The sequence below is a fragment of the Parathielavia appendiculata genome (assembly GCF_033297405.1).
Source record: "Parathielavia appendiculata strain CBS 731.68 unplaced genomic scaffold N657scaffold_22, whole genome shotgun sequence".
In the NCBI taxonomy this organism is placed as follows: Eukaryota; Fungi; Ascomycota; class Sordariomycetes; order Sordariales; family Chaetomiaceae; genus Parathielavia; species Parathielavia appendiculata.
Window position 1 is genome coordinate 142,790 of NW_026944241.1, and position 22,024 is coordinate 164,813.

The 22,024-nt window shown below is 57.4% G+C and overlaps 10 protein-coding genes and 2 non-coding genes across 12 annotated transcripts; 5 read left to right on the top strand and 7 right to left on the bottom strand.

Moving 5' to 3' along the window:
* Window positions 1-26: 26 nt before the first annotated feature.
* Window positions 27-1,998, bottom strand: N657DRAFT_626167 (MFS general substrate transporter; the record flags this gene model as incomplete). Its single annotated transcript, XM_062790779.1, has 5 exons — window positions 27-308; window positions 366-1,151; window positions 1,230-1,481; window positions 1,616-1,848; window positions 1,917-1,998. 5 exons carry the CDS (start codon window positions 1,996-1,998, stop codon window positions 66-68), a joined length of 1,596 nt encoding a protein of 531 aa, XP_062643604.1. The 3' UTR covers window positions 27-65.
* A 1,155-nt stretch (window positions 1,999-3,153) lies between these two features.
* Window positions 3,154-5,824, top strand: N657DRAFT_693458 (FAD/NAD(P)-binding domain-containing protein; the record flags this gene model as incomplete). The annotated part of the gene is made up of 9 exons (XM_062797219.1): window positions 3,154-3,208; window positions 3,288-3,343; window positions 3,406-3,531; window positions 3,596-3,670; window positions 3,731-3,928; window positions 3,987-4,239; window positions 4,307-4,516; window positions 4,592-4,777; window positions 4,852-5,824. 9 exons carry the CDS (start codon window positions 3,154-3,156, stop codon window positions 5,817-5,819), a joined length of 2,127 nt encoding a protein of 708 aa, XP_062643605.1. The 3' UTR covers window positions 5,820-5,824.
* Window positions 5,825-5,976: 152 nt separating this feature from the next.
* On the bottom strand, window positions 5,977-9,268 carry N657DRAFT_674654 (uncharacterized protein). The gene is made up of 4 exons (XM_062795766.1): window positions 9,050-9,268; window positions 8,930-8,984; window positions 8,363-8,844; window positions 5,977-8,309 (listed from the first exon to the last, which is right to left on the bottom strand). Exons 1-4 carry the CDS (start codon window positions 9,174-9,176, stop codon window positions 6,139-6,141), a joined length of 2,835 nt encoding a protein of 944 aa, XP_062643606.1. The 5' UTR covers window positions 9,177-9,268; the 3' UTR covers window positions 5,977-6,138.
* Window positions 9,269-9,443: 175 nt separating this feature from the next.
* N657DRAFT_603897 (LigB subunit of an aromatic-ring-opening dioxygenase LigAB) lies at window positions 9,444-10,725 on the top strand. Its single transcript, XM_062790156.1, has 3 exons — window positions 9,444-9,662; window positions 9,722-9,855; window positions 9,907-10,725. Exons 1-3 carry the CDS (start codon window positions 9,659-9,661, stop codon window positions 10,636-10,638), a joined length of 870 nt encoding a protein of 289 aa, XP_062643607.1. The 5' UTR covers window positions 9,444-9,658; the 3' UTR covers window positions 10,639-10,725.
* A 264-nt stretch (window positions 10,726-10,989) lies between these two features.
* Window positions 10,990-13,174, bottom strand: N657DRAFT_693461 (alpha/beta-hydrolase). Its single transcript, XM_062797220.1, has 4 exons — window positions 12,879-13,174; window positions 12,563-12,828; window positions 12,304-12,498; window positions 10,990-12,241 (listed from the first exon to the last, which is right to left on the bottom strand). Exons 1-4 carry the CDS (start codon window positions 13,067-13,069, stop codon window positions 11,103-11,105), a joined length of 1,791 nt encoding a protein of 596 aa, XP_062643608.1. The 5' UTR covers window positions 13,070-13,174; the 3' UTR covers window positions 10,990-11,102.
* An 826-nt stretch (window positions 13,175-14,000) lies between these two features.
* Window positions 14,001-15,360, bottom strand: N657DRAFT_674657 (uncharacterized protein; the record flags this gene model as incomplete). Its single annotated transcript, XM_062795767.1, has 3 exons — window positions 14,001-14,548; window positions 14,601-14,945; window positions 15,003-15,360. 3 exons carry the CDS (start codon window positions 15,358-15,360, stop codon window positions 14,001-14,003), a joined length of 1,251 nt encoding a protein of 416 aa, XP_062643609.1.
* Window positions 15,361-15,800: 440 nt separating this feature from the next.
* Window positions 15,801-16,328, top strand: N657DRAFT_649793 (uncharacterized protein). Its single transcript, XM_062793801.1, has 2 exons — window positions 15,801-15,845; window positions 15,904-16,328. Exons 1-2 carry the CDS (start codon window positions 15,843-15,845, stop codon window positions 16,252-16,254), a joined length of 354 nt encoding a protein of 117 aa, XP_062643610.1. The 5' UTR covers window positions 15,801-15,842; the 3' UTR covers window positions 16,255-16,328.
* Window positions 16,329-16,512: 184 nt separating this feature from the next.
* N657DRAFT_666463 (uncharacterized protein) lies at window positions 16,513-17,074 on the bottom strand. Its single transcript, XM_062795337.1, has 2 exons — window positions 16,712-17,074; window positions 16,513-16,639 (listed from the first exon to the last, which is right to left on the bottom strand). Exons 1-2 carry the CDS (start codon window positions 17,006-17,008, stop codon window positions 16,559-16,561), a joined length of 378 nt encoding a protein of 125 aa, XP_062643611.1. The 5' UTR covers window positions 17,009-17,074; the 3' UTR covers window positions 16,513-16,558.
* Window positions 17,075-17,306: 232 nt separating this feature from the next.
* Window positions 17,307-19,018, top strand: N657DRAFT_666464 (ALDH-like protein; the record flags this gene model as incomplete). The annotated part of the gene is made up of 4 exons (XM_062795338.1): window positions 17,307-18,280; window positions 18,339-18,431; window positions 18,494-18,609; window positions 18,663-19,018. The coding sequence occupies exons 1-4, from the start codon at window positions 17,367-17,369 to the stop codon at window positions 19,016-19,018; spliced, it is 1,479 nt and encodes a 492-aa protein (XP_062643612.1). The 5' UTR covers window positions 17,307-17,366.
* A 28-nt stretch (window positions 19,019-19,046) lies between these two features.
* Window positions 19,047-20,753, bottom strand: N657DRAFT_603915 (acid phosphatase/Vanadium-dependent haloperoxidase). Its single transcript, XM_062790157.1, has 2 exons — window positions 20,324-20,753; window positions 19,047-20,263 (listed from the first exon to the last, which is right to left on the bottom strand). The coding sequence occupies exons 1-2, from the start codon at window positions 20,495-20,497 to the stop codon at window positions 19,238-19,240; spliced, it is 1,200 nt and encodes a 399-aa protein (XP_062643613.1). The 5' UTR covers window positions 20,498-20,753; the 3' UTR covers window positions 19,047-19,237.
* Window positions 20,754-21,123: 370 nt separating this feature from the next.
* Window positions 21,124-21,215, top strand: N657DRAFT_t144. Its single transcript has one exon. It is a non-coding gene; the product is annotated as a tRNA-Glu (tRNA).
* Window positions 21,216-21,394: 179 nt separating this feature from the next.
* On the bottom strand, window positions 21,395-21,465 carry N657DRAFT_t145. The gene has a single exon. It is a non-coding gene; the product is annotated as a tRNA-Gly (tRNA).
* Between the last annotated feature and the right edge of the window lie 559 nt (window positions 21,466-22,024).

Below are 22,024 nucleotides of genomic sequence, written 5' to 3' on the forward strand. Positions count from 1 at the left end.
TACGGATCATTGCAGACCAATTAAATAGGGAGAGTTACGAATTTCTCTCCAGACAGGGGCTCGTCTCACCCCTGGCGGGCCACTAGCCCCTTAGTTGCAATCCTCATCCGCTTGCCAAATATCCACAGAGGCACAGTGGCCAAGCCAAAAAGACCCATCAACATGCCGAAGATTTTGAAAGCCTCGGCCGCCCCTCTGTCATGGACCCAAGTGGCGACGAAGAAGGTCCAGGCGAAGGCGATGACGGCGCGGAGGATGGTTACCATGGTGAAACAGTCGGCCGCCAAGTGGCCGTAGGCATCGATCAGCTGGGGCCATACCCCGTCAGCAAACGTCCTAGGGCAAGGCATGATAGTGTGGCTTACATAGTTGAATCCCACTGACGGCACCTGCGTCAGCCCAAACGAAATCATTCCAAACCCAACCTGAAGCCCAACCCAGCGATCCGGTCCTGGATACTGAGCGCAGAAACCAAACATAAAGAAGCCCAACGTCGCGACCACAAGCGGGAAGAACAGCGTCGGCAGCCGGTCCTCGGCCTCGGCCATTCCCCGTCGTTGATGCTTGGCCCGGCTCTTCAGCTGCCTGTCCGCCAGGAGGTACGTGTACAGGTACCCGACAACACAACCAACGATGCCGCCGACGTTGATCAACCCGGCGTTGGCACCCCAAAGGTAAGGGGGCATGGCGACGATCTGCGGGCCGATGAGTGACACGGTCACCACGCCGCCGACAAGGCCGGCGTAGTGCAGCATGACCACCCAGGTGCCGGGCAAGGCCAGGGTGCGCCAGGGCTGCACGAGGTAGTGCAGCAGGCCCCCGCGAGCCATGTCGTGTCTCCCAAGGTTGATGCTCAGCGACTGGGCAAACGTGAGGTGCGTGTGGGTCTGGGGTACTTGCGTCTGAACCGTTTCGATCTCCTTGGTTTCTGGTGCCTTGGAGTCGATATAGGCAGAAGAGGGGCTGGCATCATCCCCCGGGACTCTGTCAAACAGCGTCTCCGGAATGAGGAAAACCACACCGAGAAACACGAATGCCGACAACGCCGTACTGACCCAGAACACGCTGATCCATCCGTGGCTGTATCCGATGTAGCCCCCCGTCAAACCACCAAACAGCGAACCACCGCACAGAAAGATGGTATACACTGCCTGTTATTACCCGCCCCAGTCAGCACAATTCTTCATATCCATAAGGCAGAAGAGAAGGCGTGAAAAGAACATAGGTACCATAGCCCTCCCCCGCTCGTGAATAAAAAACAAATCCCCAATCAGCGCGGGCGCGACCGTATCGGCCGCCCCGCCCCCGGCGCCCTGCAGGATCCGCGCCGCAAGGAGCGAGCCAAACGACTCGGCCCTGGCACACCACACCGAGCACAGCGTCATGAGCAGCGTGGCGACGAGCAGCACGGGCCGGCGCCCCGTCCAGTTGGACAGCGGCACCCACCAAATGTTGGCCCCGCCTAGGAGGAGGACGTGGACCTGTTGGGTGGAAGATGAACCAACGCGCGAGTTAGTGTCCGGGTTGATGCCTGGTTTGAAAATAGGGGGTTGGGGGGGGGGCGGGGGTTGGGGGTGTAGTCTAGGAAGGAGAGAGTTCATTTTGGCGACTGTACCGCGATAATGTAGGACAACTCGGAGAAGGGTCTCGGGTCTTGCGGATAGACTTTCGGCCAGAGCTGGAGCACCGGGGCGATGACGGAGGAGGTGTAGTTGGCGACGAACGCATAGAGGGAGGCGACGAGCAGCGCCGCCGTCCTGCGCCAGAAGGGCAAGTTGAGCGGATCCCGGGGGCTGCTGGAGGGTTTGGGGAATTTGACGAAGTGGCTGTCATGGTTGGCTGTGTGCTCTTGGTTGTCTGGAAGACGCTTTGTCAGTAAATACCTGTAGGTGGACTCCCTGGAGAGGTTGACTGACCCAGGATCCTAACCGTCCCTGGCGGCACCCGCTCGTCCACCTCGGCCGCTGACAGGGCAAAAGCTTCACGCCAGACCGCCATGATGTTGAGGATAGGGGCTCGTCTCTCAACTCTCAACACAAAGGGAGCAAAAAAGTTGTAACGGGCCCGCCCCAGGGAATTTTATGATCTGAGGTGGACACCGTAGCATACGTACTTTCGTTCTATTTGAAGCAGAGACATGGAGTATCCGGCCCCTGAGCTGTTGACGACGCGTACGTCTTCTCACACCCTTGCTCGGCCGGGACGGGGATTGCCCTCCACACGTACCCGGCACCAAATTTCTTGCTGTTTGTGGGGAAAACGCGGGGCCCCAGACAACCCCAGAACATCCCCAGACGGAAAACCCGGACTTGGCACCTTACAGTGGAGAGGTCTAGAATCTTGGGATGTCGATGTGGTCGAGTCTGGATCGTGGAAGGAGTACTGTTCTGGATACATGTACTTCCAGATACGGCATTGCTGGCGGCATGGAAATAGGTACCCTCACTCACGGTATCGGTCGCGGTCTTCATGCGTCAAGTCACAGTTTAATTTAATGCATTGGGAGCGCCTGAAACGCCCAGCTTGACCAGGCCGCCGTAATGTGTAATAACCTAGGTGTGAGGCTCGGCTTCGAAGACGAGGTGTGTACCAACTCAACAGGTTCTACGCCGTGTTTCTCAAGTACAGGTAAGTACCTAAGGTACTGTAGGTACCCATTCGTGTAGGCTAAGGTACCTGAGCAAATCTTACTGACTCCTGACATGTGTGTACTCGGGTCTTCCGCTCATTGCACGTGTCTCACAGCAACCTGGAATATGGACGGGCTGAATGTATTAAGTCACACTAGCCGTGTTCAACTGCCGTATCGATGCCGACACTGCCGAGCTCCAGGCGCAAGGGTTTGAAGTGTGCTCTCCGGCCAACAGGTCACGACCATTATTATTCCTACGCCGCTGTGCCCTAGGGCGTGCCGGACCTTCAACAACTTACTATACAGGAAAACCGCGCCCTCGGTCACGACCACAAAATCGGATGACGTGGGGCCACATTCCGACGTGCCTCCATGACCCGCTCTCGCCGAAACCACCCCTGACAAGACATTGACGTGATATTTCAGCCTCATATGGGGAGCGACAAGGGGTTGTTCTATGTTCATCGAGTTCGGATTCCGACATTCCTATCCTGATAGCGGGTTGTTTTAAGTGAATTACGATGGCAAGTGTTCCGGAACCTCACCGCCCCCTCAAAGTGTTGATCGTTGGAGCTGGTAAGATACCTTGCACTATATCGCTGGCCCCGACACCGCTACGGGCCGTCTGTCTTGATCTTAACACGACGCCATGCAGGGATCGGAGGGTTGACTGCGGCCTTGGGCCTGCGCCGGCACGGGCATGAGGTGATAGTGAGTGCAGCCCATGCCAAGCAACATCAAGACTGAAGCGGATCAAGGCTTACTGGTCGTAGCTGTTTGAACGGTCACAACTGGCAAAAGAAACCGGTGCTGCCATCCATCTCGCCCCTAACTGCCATGGCATTCTCCGGAGACTCGGCGTGTTCCCCGAGTCTTTCGGGGCGAACCCCGTGAATGGTGTACGTCCGTCTGCATCCGAGCCCGCGTATTGGAAGAAAAGGGGCTTACAGGATGGCTTATTAGGTCACTGAGTACTCGTCCAGCGGCAAACTCAAGTTCGACCTGGATTTGAGGAAGGCGTTGTCGATCTGGCAGCATGTCAGTACTCCCCCTTTCCCTGTGGCAGTCAGGATGTCCTTGGCTAACAAGCTCCCGCAGCCATGGGTGCTCTCCCATCGAGTCCAGCTCCACGAAGACCTGAAGCGCAAGGCCACGTCTCCTGTGGGAGCCGGGACACCGGCAGTGCTCAAGACCTCGAGCATTGTCACAAACGTCGACCCCGACACCGCCACTATTACCCTTGAGGATGGTTCTTCCTACGCTGGGGACTTGGTGCTAGGCGCAGATGGAGTTAGCGTGAGTACCGCATCTCTCAGACCAGTTATCAAACGAACCCTAACTGAAGTGGGTTAAGTCCGTCACGCGCAGGATTGTCGCCGGGCCCGACATCAAGCCATTTGGCTCCGGCAAAAGCGCCTTCCGGTTCTTGATACCTATAAGCCAAATCCGTGAGAATCCGACCACAACAAAGCTTGCCGGCCGCGAGGGATACATGACCATGTGGATGGGAGACGACCGCCGTCTGGTCATGTATCCGTGCTCCAACAATACCATGATGAACTTTGTGGGAATCCATCCGAGTGAGCTGTCAGCTTCCAGGGGAGAAGGTAAGTTCATGTCCGGGCCAATCGCTGGTCCCCGTCCATCCGGGTGTCGAGCTGAGTGTGTGTACAGGCTGGAACCGTGGCGTGAGCAAGCAGGTCCTCCTCGACGTCTACAGCAGTTTCGAGCCCACTGTCAGGGCACTGTTGGAGATGGTCGATGTAAGTGCGCTCAAGGTATGGACCTTGCTGGACATGGACAGGATCCCAGCTTGGCATAAGGGGCGGTTGGCGTTGCTGGGTGATGCCGCTCATCCGTTTCTGCCCCATCAGGGCCAAGGTGGTGAGTAACCTGACTTACACATCCTGACCGCATTGCATCAACATGGGATGTTGGGCTGACCTCGTACTTGTACAGGCGGCATTGCCATTGAGGATGCAGCATCCCTCTGCGTCCTCCTGCCCAGAGGCACCACCGTCGACGATATCCCCGAGCGGCTGGCGCTGTACGAAAAGATCCGCGACGGCAGAGCACACAAGGTTCAAAGCCTGACAAGATTGGCCGGGATGGACCTCAACGACGCCAACCGCGGCACCTTCAACAGTGAGCGCCCCACCTAGCCCCTGAACCCCCCAACCCATCTTTCCCCCTTATCAACAAACTAACATGATCACCAGTAATGGACTTCATGCACTACAATTTCGGCCACGACGAATGGCACAATACCTCACGCGCCCTGAAAGAGCACCTCTGGTCGCGCAGCGGCCATCCCATACGCTGGCGGTCACCGCTCTCCTTCGGGCCCATGCCGAGCCCACGGCAAGACCACTTCGGCCAGCCCATCCCCGCGCACGACTCGCGCTTCACGACATACTCGCTCCGTTTCCGCACGTCGGCTACATACCTCAAGACACTGTTCCCCGCGCCCGGGTTCAGCTTCGTTGGCCCCGGGACCGTGGCCGAGGCGAGTTTTCGGTGTACTGAGTTGAGGGGGATGAAATGGCTTGGTGGGGGTGGGTATAAGTACCTTGGTCTGTGGATCCATGGGGTGCAGTACACGCGAAAGGATGGGGGGAACGTGGTGGGTTCGTTGTTGGTGGTCTTGTTGGAGTCATTGGCGGATCCCATCATCACGGGGCGTGAGGAGTTGGGCATGCCCAAGTTGTTCTGCGATATTGACATCGACGAGGGGACGAAGGATTCGGTTGGGGTTGAGTGCAGCTGGGGGGGCGTGTCGTTTCTCAGGATGCAGTTGGATCGCCTTGAGGAGGGTAGCGCGGAGAAGACCGAAACGCAAACCAACGGCACAGCGACGGAAGCACACTATGGACAGGCTGTTGGGCCTGAGGAGCAAGGGATCATGTTCTACCGCTATCTGCCGGCTGTGGGCAAGCCCGGGGAAGCGGATGCTTCATACCCCGTGCTCATCCGGGACAACGCCTCTTCGACTCCTCGCGTGGTGAAGAAGAGCCGCCACAGCCGTGACGGCAGGCTCCAGTTCATCGAGGGTGATTGGAACAGCTTGCCGACTCTTCACCATATCGCGGCTGAGTTCTCGCAGATTCCGGTATATGGTATTCTCGAAGCAAAGGTGGAGGAGGGCTGTGGTGTCGATGACTTGGCCAAGGCGGAGAGGATTGAGTAGGGGCCTGAGTGGATGGACTGTACATTAGTCGGTAGAAGGTAAAGCGTTGAGGTATCTCGTAGTTCCACGCCCTCTGACAACCTATATATACAAGCGATGTCTTCGGGGATGAAATCGGGTGCTCAGGCTTTAAGCTGCCAGGCATGACAGTCACGATCTGCGAGTTCAAAGGAGATAGCACCCGAGGCATGATCTATCACCCTCGGCTTGCGGAGGTAAACGGAACAGTAAAAGGCTTAAGCCAAGCTGGGTACTTGACGCGCCTGGATGTATGTGGTACTATCTGTCTTGAGAATAGGATTGCGCGCTCAGCAACTCCTTACTGCCTCCCCAGCTGCCCATGAAAGTCCATCATGCCGGCCGACGACCTCTGCAGCGCCTCCATAAGCTGCAACAGCCTCTCCACCAGATGCGGCTTGGGCAAGCCCTCATAGTTCCCCCTCACAATCCCAATCACCACCCCAAGCACCCCCTCCGGATCCCCCAGCGACACCTCCTCCCCACCTCCCTCCTCTCCCGCCCTGCCTCCTCCTCCTCCCCCTTTGAGAAACGGCACGCCGAATTCAAAATGCGTAAACCGCCGCCTCCCTATCTCATCCTCCCCGTCCAACCACAACCTATCACCACCATCCCCAACCCGAACATCTTCTCCGCCTTTCTTGTGATGCCCAGCGAGCAACGCATACACCCACAGCACCAAACTAGCCTGATACATCCCCACCGCCCCGGGACCGAGCAACATACCCCTGCCCACCGCCCTTGCGAACCGGAGGACCTGGCCGGCGTGGCAGATTGCTCTCCGCGCCTGCTCGGTGCGCGTCGCCCAGTCCAGCACGGCCGGGTACGCGGCGCGAGCCTGGTCCGGCCCTTCGATGCCTGCGAGGGTCTGGACTTCTTCGAAGGGGGTGTGTAAGTGTAAGAGGATGAGCTCCAGGCGCATGCGGGTTACGGTTGTGCTGTGGGCTTCTGAGTCGGGGGCGTTGGGTATGTTGGGAGAGGTTGAGGGGGTGGTGGTGGTGTTGATGGTGGTGTCGTCGGCGGCGAGGCTAAGACGGAGGTGCTTGAGGAATTTAAGGAGTTCCTCGCGGCGGGAGGTCAAGAGGAAGGGGTTCCATCTTCGCGGCGGTGTGCTCGATGAGGGTTTGGCGCCGGTGGGACTGCGTTGGAGCGAGGTCAGCTGGATGCATTCCCATGCTAGCGACCAGGCGCAGGCGAGGAAAGCTTCGTTTGCGATAGCTCGGTCTAGGGTAGCGGTGTGGGGCTTGAAGAAGGTTGGGTCGTCGAGATAGTCGGACACGGAGGGGGGCTGGTGGGCGAGGGAGGTGTGCTGTACCAGATGGGACTTCCACTGCCCGGCGGAGGTGGCGGTCCAGAGTGCGGGCGCGCAGGGTAGCGGGAGGGAGAGCTCGGCATACGAGACGAGCGGGTTCACCATAAGATACATGGACGAGTTGAGGTCGTGCTGGACGAGGCGAAAGGCGGTCCGTTTGAACGACTCCTGCTGGATCCAGGTTCGCCATGCCGTCTCGTCGGATGTGTCCTGGTCGTTGGCGTCGAGGATGGTAGCAGGGTAGCTGGATTTTCGGAATTTGCCTCCTCGCCGCATCATGGTCATCGGGGACTGCAGAAAGCTCTCGGTGATCTCAACCTTGCGACTGAGCCCGCTCCAGAGCCCCGTTTCGAGATTGATCAGGAACGCCTGGGTGAGCTCAAGATTCCGGACGAGCGTGTTGTCGCTTTCCCAGAGCGTGGGTATGGCCCTGCGGACGCACTCCTGCATTGCGTACCCCAGCTTGGTGAGCGTCGGGTCCGCAGTCAACACGGCGCCAGCAGCCGCCATGGCTAGTAAGAGCTCTGGCTTCTTCTCGTTGGGGTCAAAGGAGGCCGCGTGGATGAACGTGTCCGCCCGCGCGTGGGGAGAGGTAAGATAGAATTGGATCAGTGTGTCAAGCAGCTCGACGCTCGGGAAGGAGGCGACTGCTTTGACAAGATTGTCAGGTCGACAAGACTTGACGACAATGGTCAGGATGTTATCACGAGCTGCGGATGCGAGACGGACGGACGTGGCGCGTCGGGCTGACGAGATGTTGGAGGCTGGTGACGGGTGATCGCGGCCATCCGAAGGGAGTGAGAGGTTGTGTTCCTCGGCAGCGCCATGATCTTTTGGATTCGGCCGAAAGCGCCAGTGGTAGTTACGGAAAGCCTCGGAGGCTCCTGACGCCGGATGAGACGATGCTGGGCCGCCCATGGAAGTAGTTGGCTGTGAGTGCTGTAGTGTGACGGGCCCTCCCAGTTCGAACGGAATGCTGGCGTTGTACGTGTCGAGAAAGCGGAGATCGAGGTCATCCAACTCAATGCCTGGAAACGGCTGACTGACTCCGATATCACCGCCGGCGGCCGACCACAGCCCGGGGAGAAAATTCCATTGGGCAAAGGTTGGGGTGCAGCACCCCGTAGGAAGCTCGGGATGAGCGCCCAGAAAGTCATCGTCTGTCACCGGGGGTGAGAAGTATTCTGCGAGTGTAGATTGAATGACAACTTACCAAAGGCCGCCTGATGAGCAAGAGGAGCGGGCGAAGAAGCACCGGCAGCCTCAGTGTGGATCACTTGTGGGAGGGAGCTCTGTATGGGTGAAAGTCCTGGCAGAGGAGGTGAAGCATGCGGTGGCCCTGGTACTCGGCTGCGGGTGTCCATTCCGGACATGGTCTCTGCCACCTGCTCTGCTGCCAAGTGAACGTCGAGGCTGGATGGCATGGACGACGGAGTCAGCATGAGATGGTTTGCTCGGGAGCCATCGGTGGGTTCGGGCGTCGCAGAATCGTCGATTCGTGCGTAGACGCACTCGAGCCCCTTCTCGGCACACCGACGGCATGGCTTCGCCTCGGAACACCGGACGTGGTTCGCGGCACAAGCCCGGCAGGCTTTCGAGACTCGGCTGGGAATGTCTTCGCCGGCACCGCGGATCAAATTGTTAACTTTTGCGTTCCGCACATCGTGGGCAGCGACGTGCCTCTTGAGCAGGTCTCTGAGATGGCCGTCAACAATCACGGGTCGTTGAGAGCCGTCATGACGCTATCAGGTCAAGTGGGATCCAGGCAGGGGCTACACACGTCCGCGAGAATGACTTGCCGCAGACAGAGCAGCGATGCGGCTTGAAGTTGGTATCTTGGAAAACTCGTCCGTCAGTTCCGCTGACCACACCATTGAACACATCCCCGCTTCTATCTTACGAGAGCGAACGTGGCGGGCCAGATGGTCCAGTCGATTGTAGTTGCGCTTGCAAGACCCGCACTGGAAGAGCCCCTGGTCCGGCTGTTCGTTTGCGCGTGTGGTCCTCCCAACTTCAATGGTGCTCATGTTGGACCGCAATGGTTCGATTGAGTTGCAGTTCGGAGGCGTGGGGGGACTCGGGATCTGGGGGAGGAGAGATAGGAATGCGACATGGGAAGTGGCGAGCGAGACGACGAGATAACCGCCGGAAAGAAGTTGGAGACGGGCAAAGAGAGCTGAGTGGAGCCTCGGCTTTCGGCTCCAGATCCCCCACATGACCCGAGTCAGGGGTCAACAGGGCCGATGACAGGGGTACGGGACCTGAAGACGGGAAATCCGGAGAGTGCAGGGAGGGGCGCCGAATAGCATCAGTATCCTCACCCGGCAGATGGGCTTTGTTTTCAAGGGAGTAGCTCTCAAGGCCCCCCGATCCGACCCACGCTCCAGGCCTGTCTTTGACGTACAGCCCCGTGCCTGTGTTGGGTTTTAACTAGACTGTTGACGAGCAATATACTGAGCAGACAAGACCGAAGCAGATCGCTTGCCAAACCCTGAGATCTCCCTGGATCATGGGTAAGTTGCCTTCAGTTACCGACCGGCCAAGTCGCATAACAGCTGAACGGGAAATGCAGCTCCTCTCACCCCGGTGTACTTCTTCTCGCATGGCTCGACCATGATGCTTGGCGAGGAATCCGAGTCGGCCACATATTGGAAGAAAGCTGGAGATGAAGCTCTCGCCAACAACATCAAGGGCGTCATCATGATGGTATGTCCCTATGCGAATCTCCCTCACTGGCCATTGCTAACAAACTTCCAGGGAGCCCACTGGGGCGCCCAGGGCGACGAAATCCACGTCGCCACCAACCATGCACCAACCAAGTCCCCCGTAGCCTACGTGCACCCCAGCAAATACGTCGACTACAAGCTCAACCCCGACCTCAAGACAGCCGAGCGTTGCATCAACCTGCTCCAGTCCGCCGGCTTCCACGCCTCGGGCGACGCCACCTTCGATTGGATCCACGACACCTACCTGATCCTGATCCGCATGTTCCCCTCCGGCTGCCCGCCAACAACCCTCATCTCGACCAACGAGCGCTACGACCCGCACTTCCACGTCAAAGTGGGCGCCGCCCTGCGCCCGTTGCGCGCCGAGAACTACCTCCTCATCGGCTCGGGCGGCGCCGTGCACAACCTGTACCGCAACCATTGGACGCCCATGCTGCGCTTCAGCGACAATTTCGCGCAGGAGCGCCCGCCCGAGACCTGGGCGCTCGAGTTCCGCCAGGCCGTCGAGGACGTGTGCCGGAATAACACGGGCCCGGCGCTGAGGAGGGCCATGACAAGGTTGATGAAGCATCCGCTGTATCGGGATGCGCATGCCACGGATGACCATTTCATGGCGGCGTTGTTTGTGGCTGGGGCCGTGGGCGATGAGGAGGATGAGGGGGTCCGTGGGGAGCTGGCGGCTGAGACGTGGGAGTTGACGAACATGTGTAACAGCCAGTTTGTGTGGGGGAGGTGGCCGAGAATGCCGGTGGCTGCGGCATGATTCAGGCGTAATCTCTCTGTTCAATACGATTTTGGTCATTGAAGACAGCGAGCGTATAGTGAAATAGATTGAAACTGAAATATGTGCTAAAACAGTGAACCCTGATTGCCTGTTGCAACCGAAGTGTGGGGAGTAACCCTATATTTCACCAATATGCACATGCGGGTGATCAATGACATAATAATCAGGACATCAGTCCAGCTTTTGAGGTTGAAATACTCCCCCGCTGGATCATCCAAGTCTGAGACGAGCTAGTTCGAGCAACCTTCACCCATTCTCACAGCGAAACACTACAACACCCGGCATAGTAAACCAACCTTCCCTGAACATGCAATTTGTCAATATAGCACTGCATGAATATGAGGAACTATCGACGTTGGTAAGCAACACAACCGTCTATTCAACTATCAAAGCTGAACCTCAGCTTCCTTCCAACCACTCAACTCTGCCTCTCATCCCCTCCCTCACTCCCCTTTAGGCGGAATAATCGGCAGCGTAACATAATTCTCAAACTGCGGCCCAAGGTGCAGGTGATTAAACCCCCGAAACACCTCAGGCGCCCTATCCACGGGATCATCATGCAAGAAGATCCCACTCCCCTGCGTATCCCCCGACGCCACCTCCAACACCACCCTTCCGCCCTTCTCGACGACCACATTCGTCGGCCACACCTCCACATCCACAGCATACACCTCTCCGGGGATAACAGGCAGCACATCCGTGCTGAAATAATCCCGATGCGGCAGCCACTCCCTGTGCTTGGGATGCTCCCTGTTGACCTTGCGCAACGAGGTCCGCAGCCAGCCCTTTGTCAGCGGGACCGGGTCGCCCGCCGTGCCCGTGTAGAAGACCTCCTTGCCGTCCGGGCCGAGGTAGCGCAGGGTGAGGAAGAGGTCGATGTCGGAGGGAACGGTGGCCGAGGCCGGGTCCGGCGACATGGAGACGCACAGGCGGGCGACGATGTGGCCTGTGATTTCGGTGTCGGCGGCAAAGGGCGGGGTGGTGAATTGGATGAGCTGGGGATCGGTCATGGTGCCGAGGGCACGGTAGGTGAGTTTCTTGCGGTCAGGGACTGGGAGGTTGGCGTTGGGTGGTTGGAGGGTCAGGTCTGGGGCGAGGTAGAAGCGCGTGTACCGCGTGCGGGCGAGCGGCCATTCGCTTTCCTCGCGGCGTTGGTAGGCCTTTTCGGCCTCGGCGTTGTTGAAGCCGACGTTGCCTTTGCGGAGAACCAGGCTGACGGGCGGGACTTTGCCCGGCTGGGACCAGCCGACGCGGTCTTCGCCTTTGAGGAAGGCGTCGAGGAAGCTGCGCTGCACTTCGACTTCTTCGTCGTAGTAGAAGGGCAGGTCGTGGCGGCCCGTGATCATGCGCAGGTACTTGAACCTGGACCCGGAGTGCGTGTAGCCCTCGATGTTGCCCCTGAGATGCAGCAGGATGCCGCCCCAGTTGCCGACCGAAAGCAGCGGGACCTCAATGTCGCCCATGTCGTATTCTTTCGAGGCATAATAGGGCTCATCGCGGAAGCGGTGGACCTTGTTGTCGATGGTCTGGTCGCGGCGGTTCGCAGCCAGTTCCTCTGCCGAGAGATCACCCTCAATCGTGTCTCAGGGGTTGTCAATAAGAGTACCTTAATAAGGTGTCTTTTAGGGATAGTAACAGTCATACCGGGACCCCAGTTTGAGGCTGCACGGCCCGGCTGGCCATACTGATTGGTGATGACCTGCCTGTTCCACCAGAACCTAATGAAGGCGTTGGACAGGATCCCGCCGTGGCGGCATCGGTCCCGGTAGTAATCCGACATGCCCTCCCACGGGATAATGGCGGCGAGGCCTTTGGGCTTGCGAGCAGCTACACGCCATTCTATCTGCAGTGTCAGCCGTGTCGCTCACAGTTCCCATTGACAGCACTGAGGGGCACGACATACGGCTCCCGGCATAGTAGCTGATGCCCAGCAAGCCAACCTTGCCAGACGACCACGGCTGCTCAGCGGCCCATTCGACAACATCGACAAAGGCATCCGCGGTGCCTCGGGACATCGTGTCCAGAAGGCCAGGAGATTGGCCCAAGCCCAGCTCATCTGCGCGAACCACGGCATAGCCATGCTCGGCCCAGTAGCCGGGGTCCGGCGTCTCCCAGGCTGAGTGGGCAGACCGGTGCCGCGGGTTCACTTCAGAGTACTTGGGGGTGAAGCTGAGCTGTATTAGCCTGGTTGCCTGTGCTGTCTGGGAATGGGGTCTTACTCCTTGTAGTGTATGTCCTTGCCGTATGGGCCGTACGTGACCAGCACCGGCACGGGGTCAGCTGTCTTGGGCCGGTACACATTGCAGCGCACCACTCCGCTGGATTTCAACGGTACCGTAGCATTCTGCTCAAAGACGTACGGAAAGTTGACGTCATCGACAGTGTGAAGATCCTGAAGCTTGTTCGGCATTGTAAACCTGAAGTCTGACTTTGGAACAGTTCGGCTGTGTACCCCAAGATGCTTGGGCCGTGAATAGTGAACGAGCCGTCTGCTGCCTGTTTTGCAAGGCTGACGTGGCCCAAATATGCATGCGCATTCGTTCACCCGGCGTTCGGTAATACGGACGCGGGGTTTGCGCAGGTCAGAGGGGGATCGGGAGGTGGCAGGAACTCGCGGGCCACATCCCGCCCAATGCGGACCGAAGGCCGAGCCCGTGTCCACTCGGTTTGGCCATGGGAACTTACCACCTGGGTAGGTCTGGCCTGAATTCGTACATCTAACCGTGGGAGAAGCGGTAAGGCAAAAGCAAAAGGAAAAGGAAAACAAAAGATATAGGCAAGCAAGATAAGAAGTAGGAAACAAAGGGAGAAGCTAAAGACATTGAAGAAGGAGAAATGACACTGAAAAGAAGAAACAAGGATTTCTTGGTGTTTTATGAATGCGCTGTAGAGCCTTGCCATTCTCGCGGCAGTGTTGAGGACGGATGCAAATCCAGCGAAATATAGTTGCGGTCAAGAGGGTTGAGTTCTACGAGGTCAGGCTTGCGGATTGCTATGTATTGAGAAAAATTGTGAGACAGACCTCCAATCTTGGTGATATCATACTCGAAATTAATCAGTGAACGTCAAGCAGAGCTCATGCTAACGTTGAATGAAGGCGGACGCGCTCGACCGGTAACGTTACTTAAAAAGTACCTAGGTACGTTTTACCCCTCAGGTAACAAACAAACCAGGGCTGGACTGTGTAATGATCTGTCATCGGTTGAATCAAACGCATTTGCAGCATGATTGATGTATTAATCACGTGTGAATCAGCGATAGTGATGAACGCTTTCCGGCTCAAGAAAGGATAGGTAAACGCTTCGCGGCTTCCATGATTCCAGTCGGGAATTGACATCACATCATTCAAACGCCCGGGAAGGCACAAGTCTGCCAACGCACTCGCCAAAGCCAACCCCTGACTGCTCCTCCCCTGCAACAGCGGTCATCCTCACAACATCGCCATTTTGTAGAAACGTCCTCCCACTGCCGTCACTCAACTTGAACGGCTTCGTCCCTCCCTCGGTAACCTCCAACAGACAACCCTTAGCATCCTCCCCATCTCCCGTGACCGTGCCAGTGGCCAAGACATCTCCTGTCCTCAAGGCCGCTCCGGCGCTGACCGCATGCGCAATCATCTGCCTCGGCGACCAGTACAGGCTCTGCACCCACGAGGTCCCCGCCACAGTGGCCTCCTCTCCCGCTACGATGTCCACTTGCATGCGAATGGCGTAGGTCTGGCGTTTCGGATCCTGAAGGTATCTCGGAATGTCTGTGGCAGGCTTCTGGCCCTCGGTCCTGAACGGCTCAAGCGCATCTGGAGTGACCACCCACGGGGAGATGGAGGTGCCGAAGTTCTTGCCGTTGAACGGGCCCAGGGGCGTCATCTCAAAGCCTTGGATGTCGCGGGCTGTTGTGTATCAGCACGAAGATGCTATAAGTTGGATGACAAGGTGTCTTACCGCTCCAGTCATTCAGAATGACAAACCCAAAGATATGCTCGTCTGCGTCAACCGCGTTCAGCCTCTGCCTCATCGGCAGCGGTTTTCCAATGATGGCTGCAAACTCCAGCTCGTAGTCGACCGCCCTCGAGGGGCCGAACACGACAGGTTTTGGCTCGCCGGCAGCGGTTTTGTCCCGGTACTGCCCCATGGGCCGTTCGATATCGGTCCCGGAAACGACGACGGAGCTGGCTCGCCCCTGGTAGGCGATGGGGAAATTGAAGAAGGCCGGGGGCGGACGCTCGTCGTTGATGATGATGCGGCCCGCGTTTTTGACGTGTTCCAGGGAACAGGAGAAGTCTATGACTAGTCAGTGAGACATAAGCCCTTTTATCGTCCCTGGGGACTTGAGAGGAAGCGGACCTGCGAAATCGCCAACTCTGACTGGCATGTGCATTTGGACCTGCGTGATGTCCTCTACACTTCCAGAGGGGAATTCGGAGGCATCTCCTTTCTGGTACGCATTCTGAATGGCTTGGCGAACGTGGCGACAGATGGTTTTCGAGTAAGCGGCAAACTCGTTCAGAGTCTCATTGGCAAAGACTCCTGGGGGCAATCCATCAATGCCCTCAAATAACCCAGCTTCATGACAGTCATTCAAGAATATGACCGAGTTTCCCAACCGAGTGGCGGCCTGCAGATTCGGATGTAACTTGGACGACGCGATCCCGAACGGGACATTGCGGATCGAGAAGTGATGGGCGTAATCAGGAGATGCCATGGCTGGTGGACACTGTCGATGTTGGTGGCACAGATACGGCCGAATGCCCTGATGTTTCCACTTCCAAATAGTTAATTCCGGGTTCTTGTGCAATGTCTTTGAGCCGCTGCCCGTTGCAGGGGCCCCATGACCGGCCGGTCTGTCGGCCATCGGGACACGACCGGTCCACATGAGCCCACTTCCCGCGCCCGGCAGACGGTTGCCGAAGACGACATCTCCTGCACAATTCCGAGTGCCATTTGATAAAGAAGCCGAGTCAAGAATTGTCGAATATTTGCCTACTCTGGTACCGAAACCTCCAATCCACCCCTCAAATCCAATCCGGTCCCAAAGCAGTCCAATATGGCCCTCCAAGGCAGACTCCGCACCCCCAACCGCTTCATCACAACGCACGATGACTCGGGAAAAGCCATAATCGACCCTTCCATTCCATTCCCAGCGCCCTTCTACTCCCTCGGCGAAGGCGACGCCACCTTCGCGACATGCTACGTCACGTCAGAATTCCCCGTCAACATGACCAACGGCGCCGACACGGCCGCCTACCAGTCCTTCCTGAGCAACCCGCCGGGGCTGACCGTGTCGACGGGCACCGTCCTACGCTACGTCGACATGCCGCCCGGCGCCACCTCGCCCATGCACCGCACTGTCAGCCTCGACTATGGCGTGGTGCTCGAGGGCGAAATTGAGTTGGTGCTCGACTCGGGCGAGACGAGGGTGTTGGAACGGGGGGATATTTGCGTGCAGCGGGGCACGATGCATGCGTGGCGGAATTGTAGTCAGACCGAGTGGGCGAGGATGTTGTATGTTCTGCAGCCGGTCAAACCGGTTGTCGTTGCGGGGAAGGAGTTGGGGGAGGATTATGGAGGCATGCAGGGGGTTAAGGGGTCAGAGTAAATGGGGTTCTGTTCGTTTCTGAGGGAAGGGTGCTTCCCTGGTGGATGAATATGGGATTACCATTGTTGCAGAACATGGAGGAAATCAAAGGGGGAGTTCGATAACTACAGGTATAATGAGATTGGTTTGTCAGAATGTGGATTGTGTACCTAGAAGCATTCATGGATGATGGCGGTGGCAATCACGGCCTGAGCTCTGGTAACAAACTTAATGGAGGCGCAAGACAGCCAAGTTAAGCAACTCTCTTTAGTACACAGCAGCGCATACACACGGAGCAACAATTCCACTAGGATGCAGCTAACACCTATATCTCCCCGCCAATTGCGTACTTGAACACGCCGTCATTCCACCTTCCAACCGTTCCTCTCCAGACCTTGGCCGCCGTCTTCATGCCAGATCCATATTAGCGAACCATCACCGCCCAATTAACTACCTCTCACTGATACGGGAGACTCACAGAATTAACCAAGACACCGGTAAACATAGTCCCAATGAAGACGCGCTCAATGGGGCTCGTGTAGACTCGGACGTCAGATTGGTCTCGATCCCTGTTGATGGGCCGGTACGGAGGGACTCGGCGATGGACGGTGTCCCACTGTGGCTGATTCAGGGGAACCGCCTGCGGCGTCGGTGGTGGTGCTGCCGGACTGCCGGACACCGTCCTGGAAGAACTAGGCGAATGGTGCAACTCGTAGTCCTTCAGCACACTCTGCCGTGTGCGAGTTTGAGTTGGGGTGGTAGTGGTCGATGACATCGTGTTGGACTGCTTGGTCAAATGCTGGACAGAATAGAGCTGAAATCGAAGGAACTTGCGAGCAATCCCCCGTGGCTGGTCGCTCATGTTTTCCGATTTCGTACTCCATGCCGGCAGCTTACGAAAGCAGTGCTTGGGTGGTTATGCGGGTGACAAGTGCCGAGGACGCCCGCCGGGATGTGGAGGTTTGCCCTGCCGATTGTCTCACCCCCGGCAACCACATCCACACGATCACGGCATGACCACCCTTGTGGCCGCCCGAATAAGGCAGTGATGTTGATTACCTTTAATCCAGTGTCAGACGAAAACCAAACAGCATTGCGCCACACCCGACTTCACGTCCTCAACCCCTGACGCCATGCCCAAGCCCTTCAGCAAGATCCGGTCCGCCGCCATCGACGGCAGGGCCCTGAACCCCATCTTCCGCAAGCTCCAGCTCAAACAACTCCACGACACCCTCTCGGCAAACGCATCCGAAGTCCAAGATGCCATCGCCGGCGACACAGGCCACACCCGGGCCGAGGTACACGTCGAATACTGCCTAGCCATGCGGCAGCTCGCGAATGCCTATTCCGCGCTCGATTTGGATCAAGCCCTGCACGACGAGTACGCCGTCTCTCGGGGTCAGAGCGCCGCTCAACGGAGAGAGGCTGTCGGCATCGTGGTCATCCACCCCGCCAAGCACGCCTTCTTCTCCTGCCTCCTCTCGGCCCTCATCCCGGCCCTCACGGCAGGGAACTGCGTCGTCGTCCAGGCCGACCAATCGCTCCTGAAAACCCCCCGGTTGGTACTGGATCTGGTGTCCCAGGCGCTGGACGACGATGTCTTTGAGGTCACGCATCACCCGGTCGAGGACGCCGACCTCGGCCATGCCCATGTCCGGGTGCTGCAAAATGGAAGCCTCAGTGGAAACACAACCCCTCCTCTCTCGCACCACCTTGTCTCGGATTCGGACGCCCGCGTCGTGGCGGTAATCGAGCGCGATGCTGACTTGGAGCTTGCGGCAGAGGAGCTGGTCAGAGCGCGGTTTGCACTGCGGGGGAGGTCGCCGTATGCGCCGGACTTGGTGCTGGTCAATGAGTGGGTCAGGAAGCCGTTTCTGGAGGCCGTGGTTCGGCATGTGGTGAGGTTTGGTTCGGACGAGGGCAAGAAATCTCCCGCCCCGAGGACTGCCTCCGGGCAACAGAGCCTCTCTGAGTTGGTGAGGTCGGAGCAGGGCGTGAATGTGCTGTCGTGGAGCTCTGCTGGGGCGGTTGTGGATGTTGAGGACAGGTCAGTGCAGAACCACCCCTTTCAATGTTTCCGGGAAATAGCCACTGACGCATGGTAGACAATCTTCGCTTCTGAGACGCAAGGTGAAAGAAGGCTGCCTCCTCGTCCATCCTGTAACAAGCATAGATGACGCCATTGACTTCTCAAGGAGGTATGCCATCTGCAGCCCGTCCGCGCCTTACCTGGCTTGATCTGACATGTACATGTACGCAGCAACTCACGGCTCGGAGCAGCATATATATTCACCAAGTCCTCGACAGCGAAGTATATCTGCCAGTTCCTAGACAGCCCCATGTCCTTCGTCAACCATGTTCCAACAACTCTCCTATGTAAGTACAGCCTCACTCGTCGCCTTTGACCCTGCCTGTATTGACATCTTTAGTCCTGCCAATGGCCCCCTCGAACACCTCAGTCGACCCAGAGACATACCTACCGTACAACGAGGCGCTGTTCTCCAAGCCCAGAGCCCAGTTCGTTGCTGCGTCCGCACCGGACAGTCTGTTGGCAACGATCCTTCGTCAAAGCTCACCGCAGCAACTCGGCCTACTAGCGCGGGAGGCATTGGCCAAGCTCCCCGCAGTGAAGCGGCGCCACCAGGGCATTACCCATATAGGGTTCTTCAACCAGGGCGTGGTGACGGGAGGTGTTCTCTTGTTGTCCACTGTACTAGGTGTCACGGGAGTATGTTCATATTATGGGTACGGATTGGTTCGAAGTCGTTTTCTTGGGGGACTGTAAGTGAGATGCGTGAACGGAGCATCCGTAGCTTGTACAATAACATACTGCTGTTACAGCACCTAATCTGTATCATGCTTTCCACCAACTGGTTGAAAGTCCTCGACTATATATAACATATGGTACAGGGAGATCATTGAGTGCGGAAACAGACGCGGAAGGTATCTCGGATTGAACAACAAAGAAACAGTGCAAAGGAACCATAAAAATATCACCCACCACCTAAACCATGTTCTCCCCACGTCCGTAGTACGGATCACCACCGTTATGTCTCACCGTGGCCGGGTGGGGGTAGCTCACGCCCTGCCCCCTCGGCACATCCATACTGGGACCCCCATTCCTCGCATATGTAGCACTGCTCGCATTGCTGCTCCCCCTCGCCTTCGCCTTCCCCATCATCCCGCGCCGCCCAGCCCTCCTCTTCCTCCCCCACCCCAGCTTCCGCACCCACAACGCCTTCTCAAGCACCTCAGCCGGCAACGCCGCGGCAGCAGTATAATCAAACACCCGGTCCCGTCTCAGCGGGATGTGGTTATACCGCCAGTCCCACACAGCGGCATAGCACAGACGATACGACATGAAAGCCACGACCGTGCCGATGACCACGCCCGCGAGGATATCGTACCAGTTGTGCGCCTGATCGACGGTCAGGCAGGCGGCCATGAGCGTGGCGCCGAGCAGCGGGGCGAGCAGCACCGCAAGCCAGTAAAAGCTGGCCTGGAAATTCGCCCAGACCTTGAGTTTGGCGTTCATCCACAGGAACAAAAAGACGTAGCCGGCGAACGCGGTCGTCGAGTGGCCCGACGGGAAGCTGGTCATGGCCGTCTTGATGGCCTGCTTATCCGGGTTAGTGCACACCTCGCTGGTGTACATGATCTGGTGGAACCCCACGCCGTTGAGGCCCGTGTTGTTGTGCGTCGGGGCGAGCGAGATGTCGGGCTGGCAGACGGCGAGGAAGTAAGGACGGAAGCCGCCGATAAGTTGTTTGATGATGACTTGGAAGAGGGAGCCCAGGATGAGGGAGTAGAGGAGGCCGAGCACGGCGTTGTTGAAGTCCCAGAAGGAGCGGATGCGGACCTGGGCGAGGAGGATGATGCCGAGGGGGATGACGGCCGAGATGACGCCTGACAAGGAAGGGGAGATAATCCAGCCGCGTTCCGGGTAGGCGAATTGCGGGTAGACGATGTCGCCCGAGGCGTCGAAGGTGACGGGGAAGTTGCGGGTCGCGGCGTAGGGCGCTTGGTAGATCTGATGAGTCGGTTAGAATTCACGTCGAGTTATGGGCGACGAGGAATGCTTCAAACTTACAGCAAGTGAGGCAGCACCCAGGATAGCCATTGTGAGAATATCCCGCCATGAGACCTTGATGAAGTAGATCACGAAGTGAACGAGCTGACTCCACTTGGACTGTCCATTGCGCGGCGGCTTTTCTGCTCGTGCCGTTGGTTCGCGACGAGCCTCGCGTCGGTGGAACGGCAGCATGGTGGGTGCTTGCTGGTGCTGGCGTTGGGCTGGAGGAGGCGATACTACCTTAGTAAAAGAAAAGATGACTGCGCCGACAGGGACTGAAGGGCTTGCAAGCCCCGTGGCAGTTATTGAGTCGCGATGTAGCGGTGCAAGAGTGCGAAAGTCGAAGTCGAGAGGCAGTCGAGATGCAGACCTGTGGAGATGGCGAACGGCATTTGAATGTGCTGTTTGTGCGATCGCCGCCCGTCCACAACCTGTTTTGTGGTTTCGGTTTCTGGGCTTGTGTAAGTGATGCAATCACATCATTGGCATGTGGTCGTGTGCTGCTGCTTGCTTGAACCCTTGGCGCTCCCTGTGACGTCACTCACAGCCTGCGGTCAAGCCCACCGCAATGGCAAAGCAACAGCAGCACCGCGTCATTTGCCGGGTAGGCACAAGTTTGCCAACCACTGGCCCAGCCATTACATTTTTCTGTATGGACTTTCATCCATTCAGGTTCTTTGCTGCCCATGTGCCTGCTGTCGAAATTGCTGTTCAAGTACGGAGGTACGTACCCTACTTTCACTGCCCCAGCAATTAGTAGCATTGATAAAATCCACTGCGCCATCGGTTGGAGCAGATCGGAACCATTCACGATTCAGTCGGGTATGGTGTAGCGGTAACATCGTTGACTCTCACTTCCAAGAAGTGACTGCTCTCTCAACAGCCCCGGGTTCGACTCCCGGTATCCGAGTATTGATGTTCTTTTGCAATCTCAGCGTCTTGTCACGGAACACTTTTGCTCCTTCCGTCTCTTTTGAGAGCTGTGGCCGGGCATTACGTCTCGGCGCGGAAACATGAGCACTAAAACGAGGCCCACAAAAACTGCCTAAACGATAAAAAGAACAATCACACGTTCCTAACAGCATTAGCTGCGTCAGCCGCGAATCGAACGCGGGGCCCATCGATGGCAACGATGGATTTTACCACTAAACCACTGACGCCGTATGCTACACAGCTAATCCAAAGTTTGCCTTGATATAATTAGAAGATAGATAAGTGGGGCTCGCTGAATCGTGTGGGGCAAATCCGGTCACCTGGTGTTCTGTTCCTCGGCACCCTGAATGCTTTGAATGCCCATCCCCTTTCCCATCCACAAAATGATCATGATCTGTTTCTGTCAAAGCTGCTCGGTACTTGTTCTATAGTGGAGCTCATTTCTGGACTTGAAGACCTTACCCCGTCCGCTTTCTCATTCGTCATCTCACAGCGCTCCACCGTTATGGGCAGTCTCGGTTCGAAACTCGGTTCTCCGCCCGCCGTCATACGCGGAGGTTGCTCGCACGCCGCCAGCAAGCCAACCAAGTGGACTGCGAACCATCTCCCTGTCGAACACAACGCCGACGACCTTCACGGATACCCTGTTCTGCACGGTTGATACATCCAGAGTGGAAGAAAGTGAGAAAGGGAAGGTCCAAGTGGCAGACATAAGGAAGGCAATCGAGGCAGAGATCCAGACACACGAGAACCAGGGAACTTGGCGTTGCGCAGCAGTAGTGAAGG

Bases quoted from the DNA above. Each gene is read 5' to 3' on its own strand.
- N657DRAFT_666463 (XM_062795337.1), bottom strand. From the start codon at position 17,008: ATGTCATCGACCACTACCACCCCAACTCAAACTCGCACACGGCAGAGT. The intron at 16,640-16,711 runs GTGAGTCTCCCG...TCTGGCATGAAG, and splicing joins CCGGTGTCTTGGTTAATTCT to ACGGCGGCCAAGGTCTGGAG.
- N657DRAFT_674654 (XM_062795766.1), bottom strand. From the start codon at position 9,176: ATGAGCACCATTGAAGTTGGGAGGACCACACGCGCAAACGAACAGCCG. The intron at 8,845-8,929 runs GTGTGTAGCCCC...CGGCCATCTCAG, and splicing joins GGCAAGTCATTCTCGCGGAC to AGACCTGCTCAAGAGGCACG. The intron at 8,310-8,362 runs GTAAGTTGTCAT...CCCCGGTGACAG, and splicing joins TGCTCATCAGGCGGCCTTTG to ACGATGACTTTCTGGGCGCT.
- N657DRAFT_693461 (XM_062797220.1), bottom strand. From the start codon at position 13,069: ATGCCGAACAAGCTTCAGGATCTTCACACTGTCGATGACGTCAACTTT. The intron at 12,829-12,878 runs GTAAGACCCCAT...AATACAGCTCAG, and splicing joins AAGGACATACACTACAAGGA to CTTCACCCCCAAGTACTCTG. The intron at 12,242-12,303 runs GTATGACTGTTA...ACAACCCCTGAG, and splicing joins AGCCTCAAACTGGGGTCCCG to ACACGATTGAGGGTGATCTC.
- N657DRAFT_603915 (XM_062790157.1), bottom strand. From the start codon at position 20,497: ATGCTGCCGTTCCACCGACGCGAGGCTCGTCGCGAACCAACGGCACGA. The intron at 20,264-20,323 runs GTAAGTTTGAAG...CCGACTCATCAG, and splicing joins TGGGTGCTGCCTCACTTGCT to ATCTACCAAGCGCCCTACGC.
- N657DRAFT_603897 (XM_062790156.1), top strand. The intron at 9,856-9,906 runs GTATGTCCCTAT...ACAAACTTCCAG, and splicing joins TCAAGGGCGTCATCATGATG to GGAGCCCACTGGGGCGCCCA.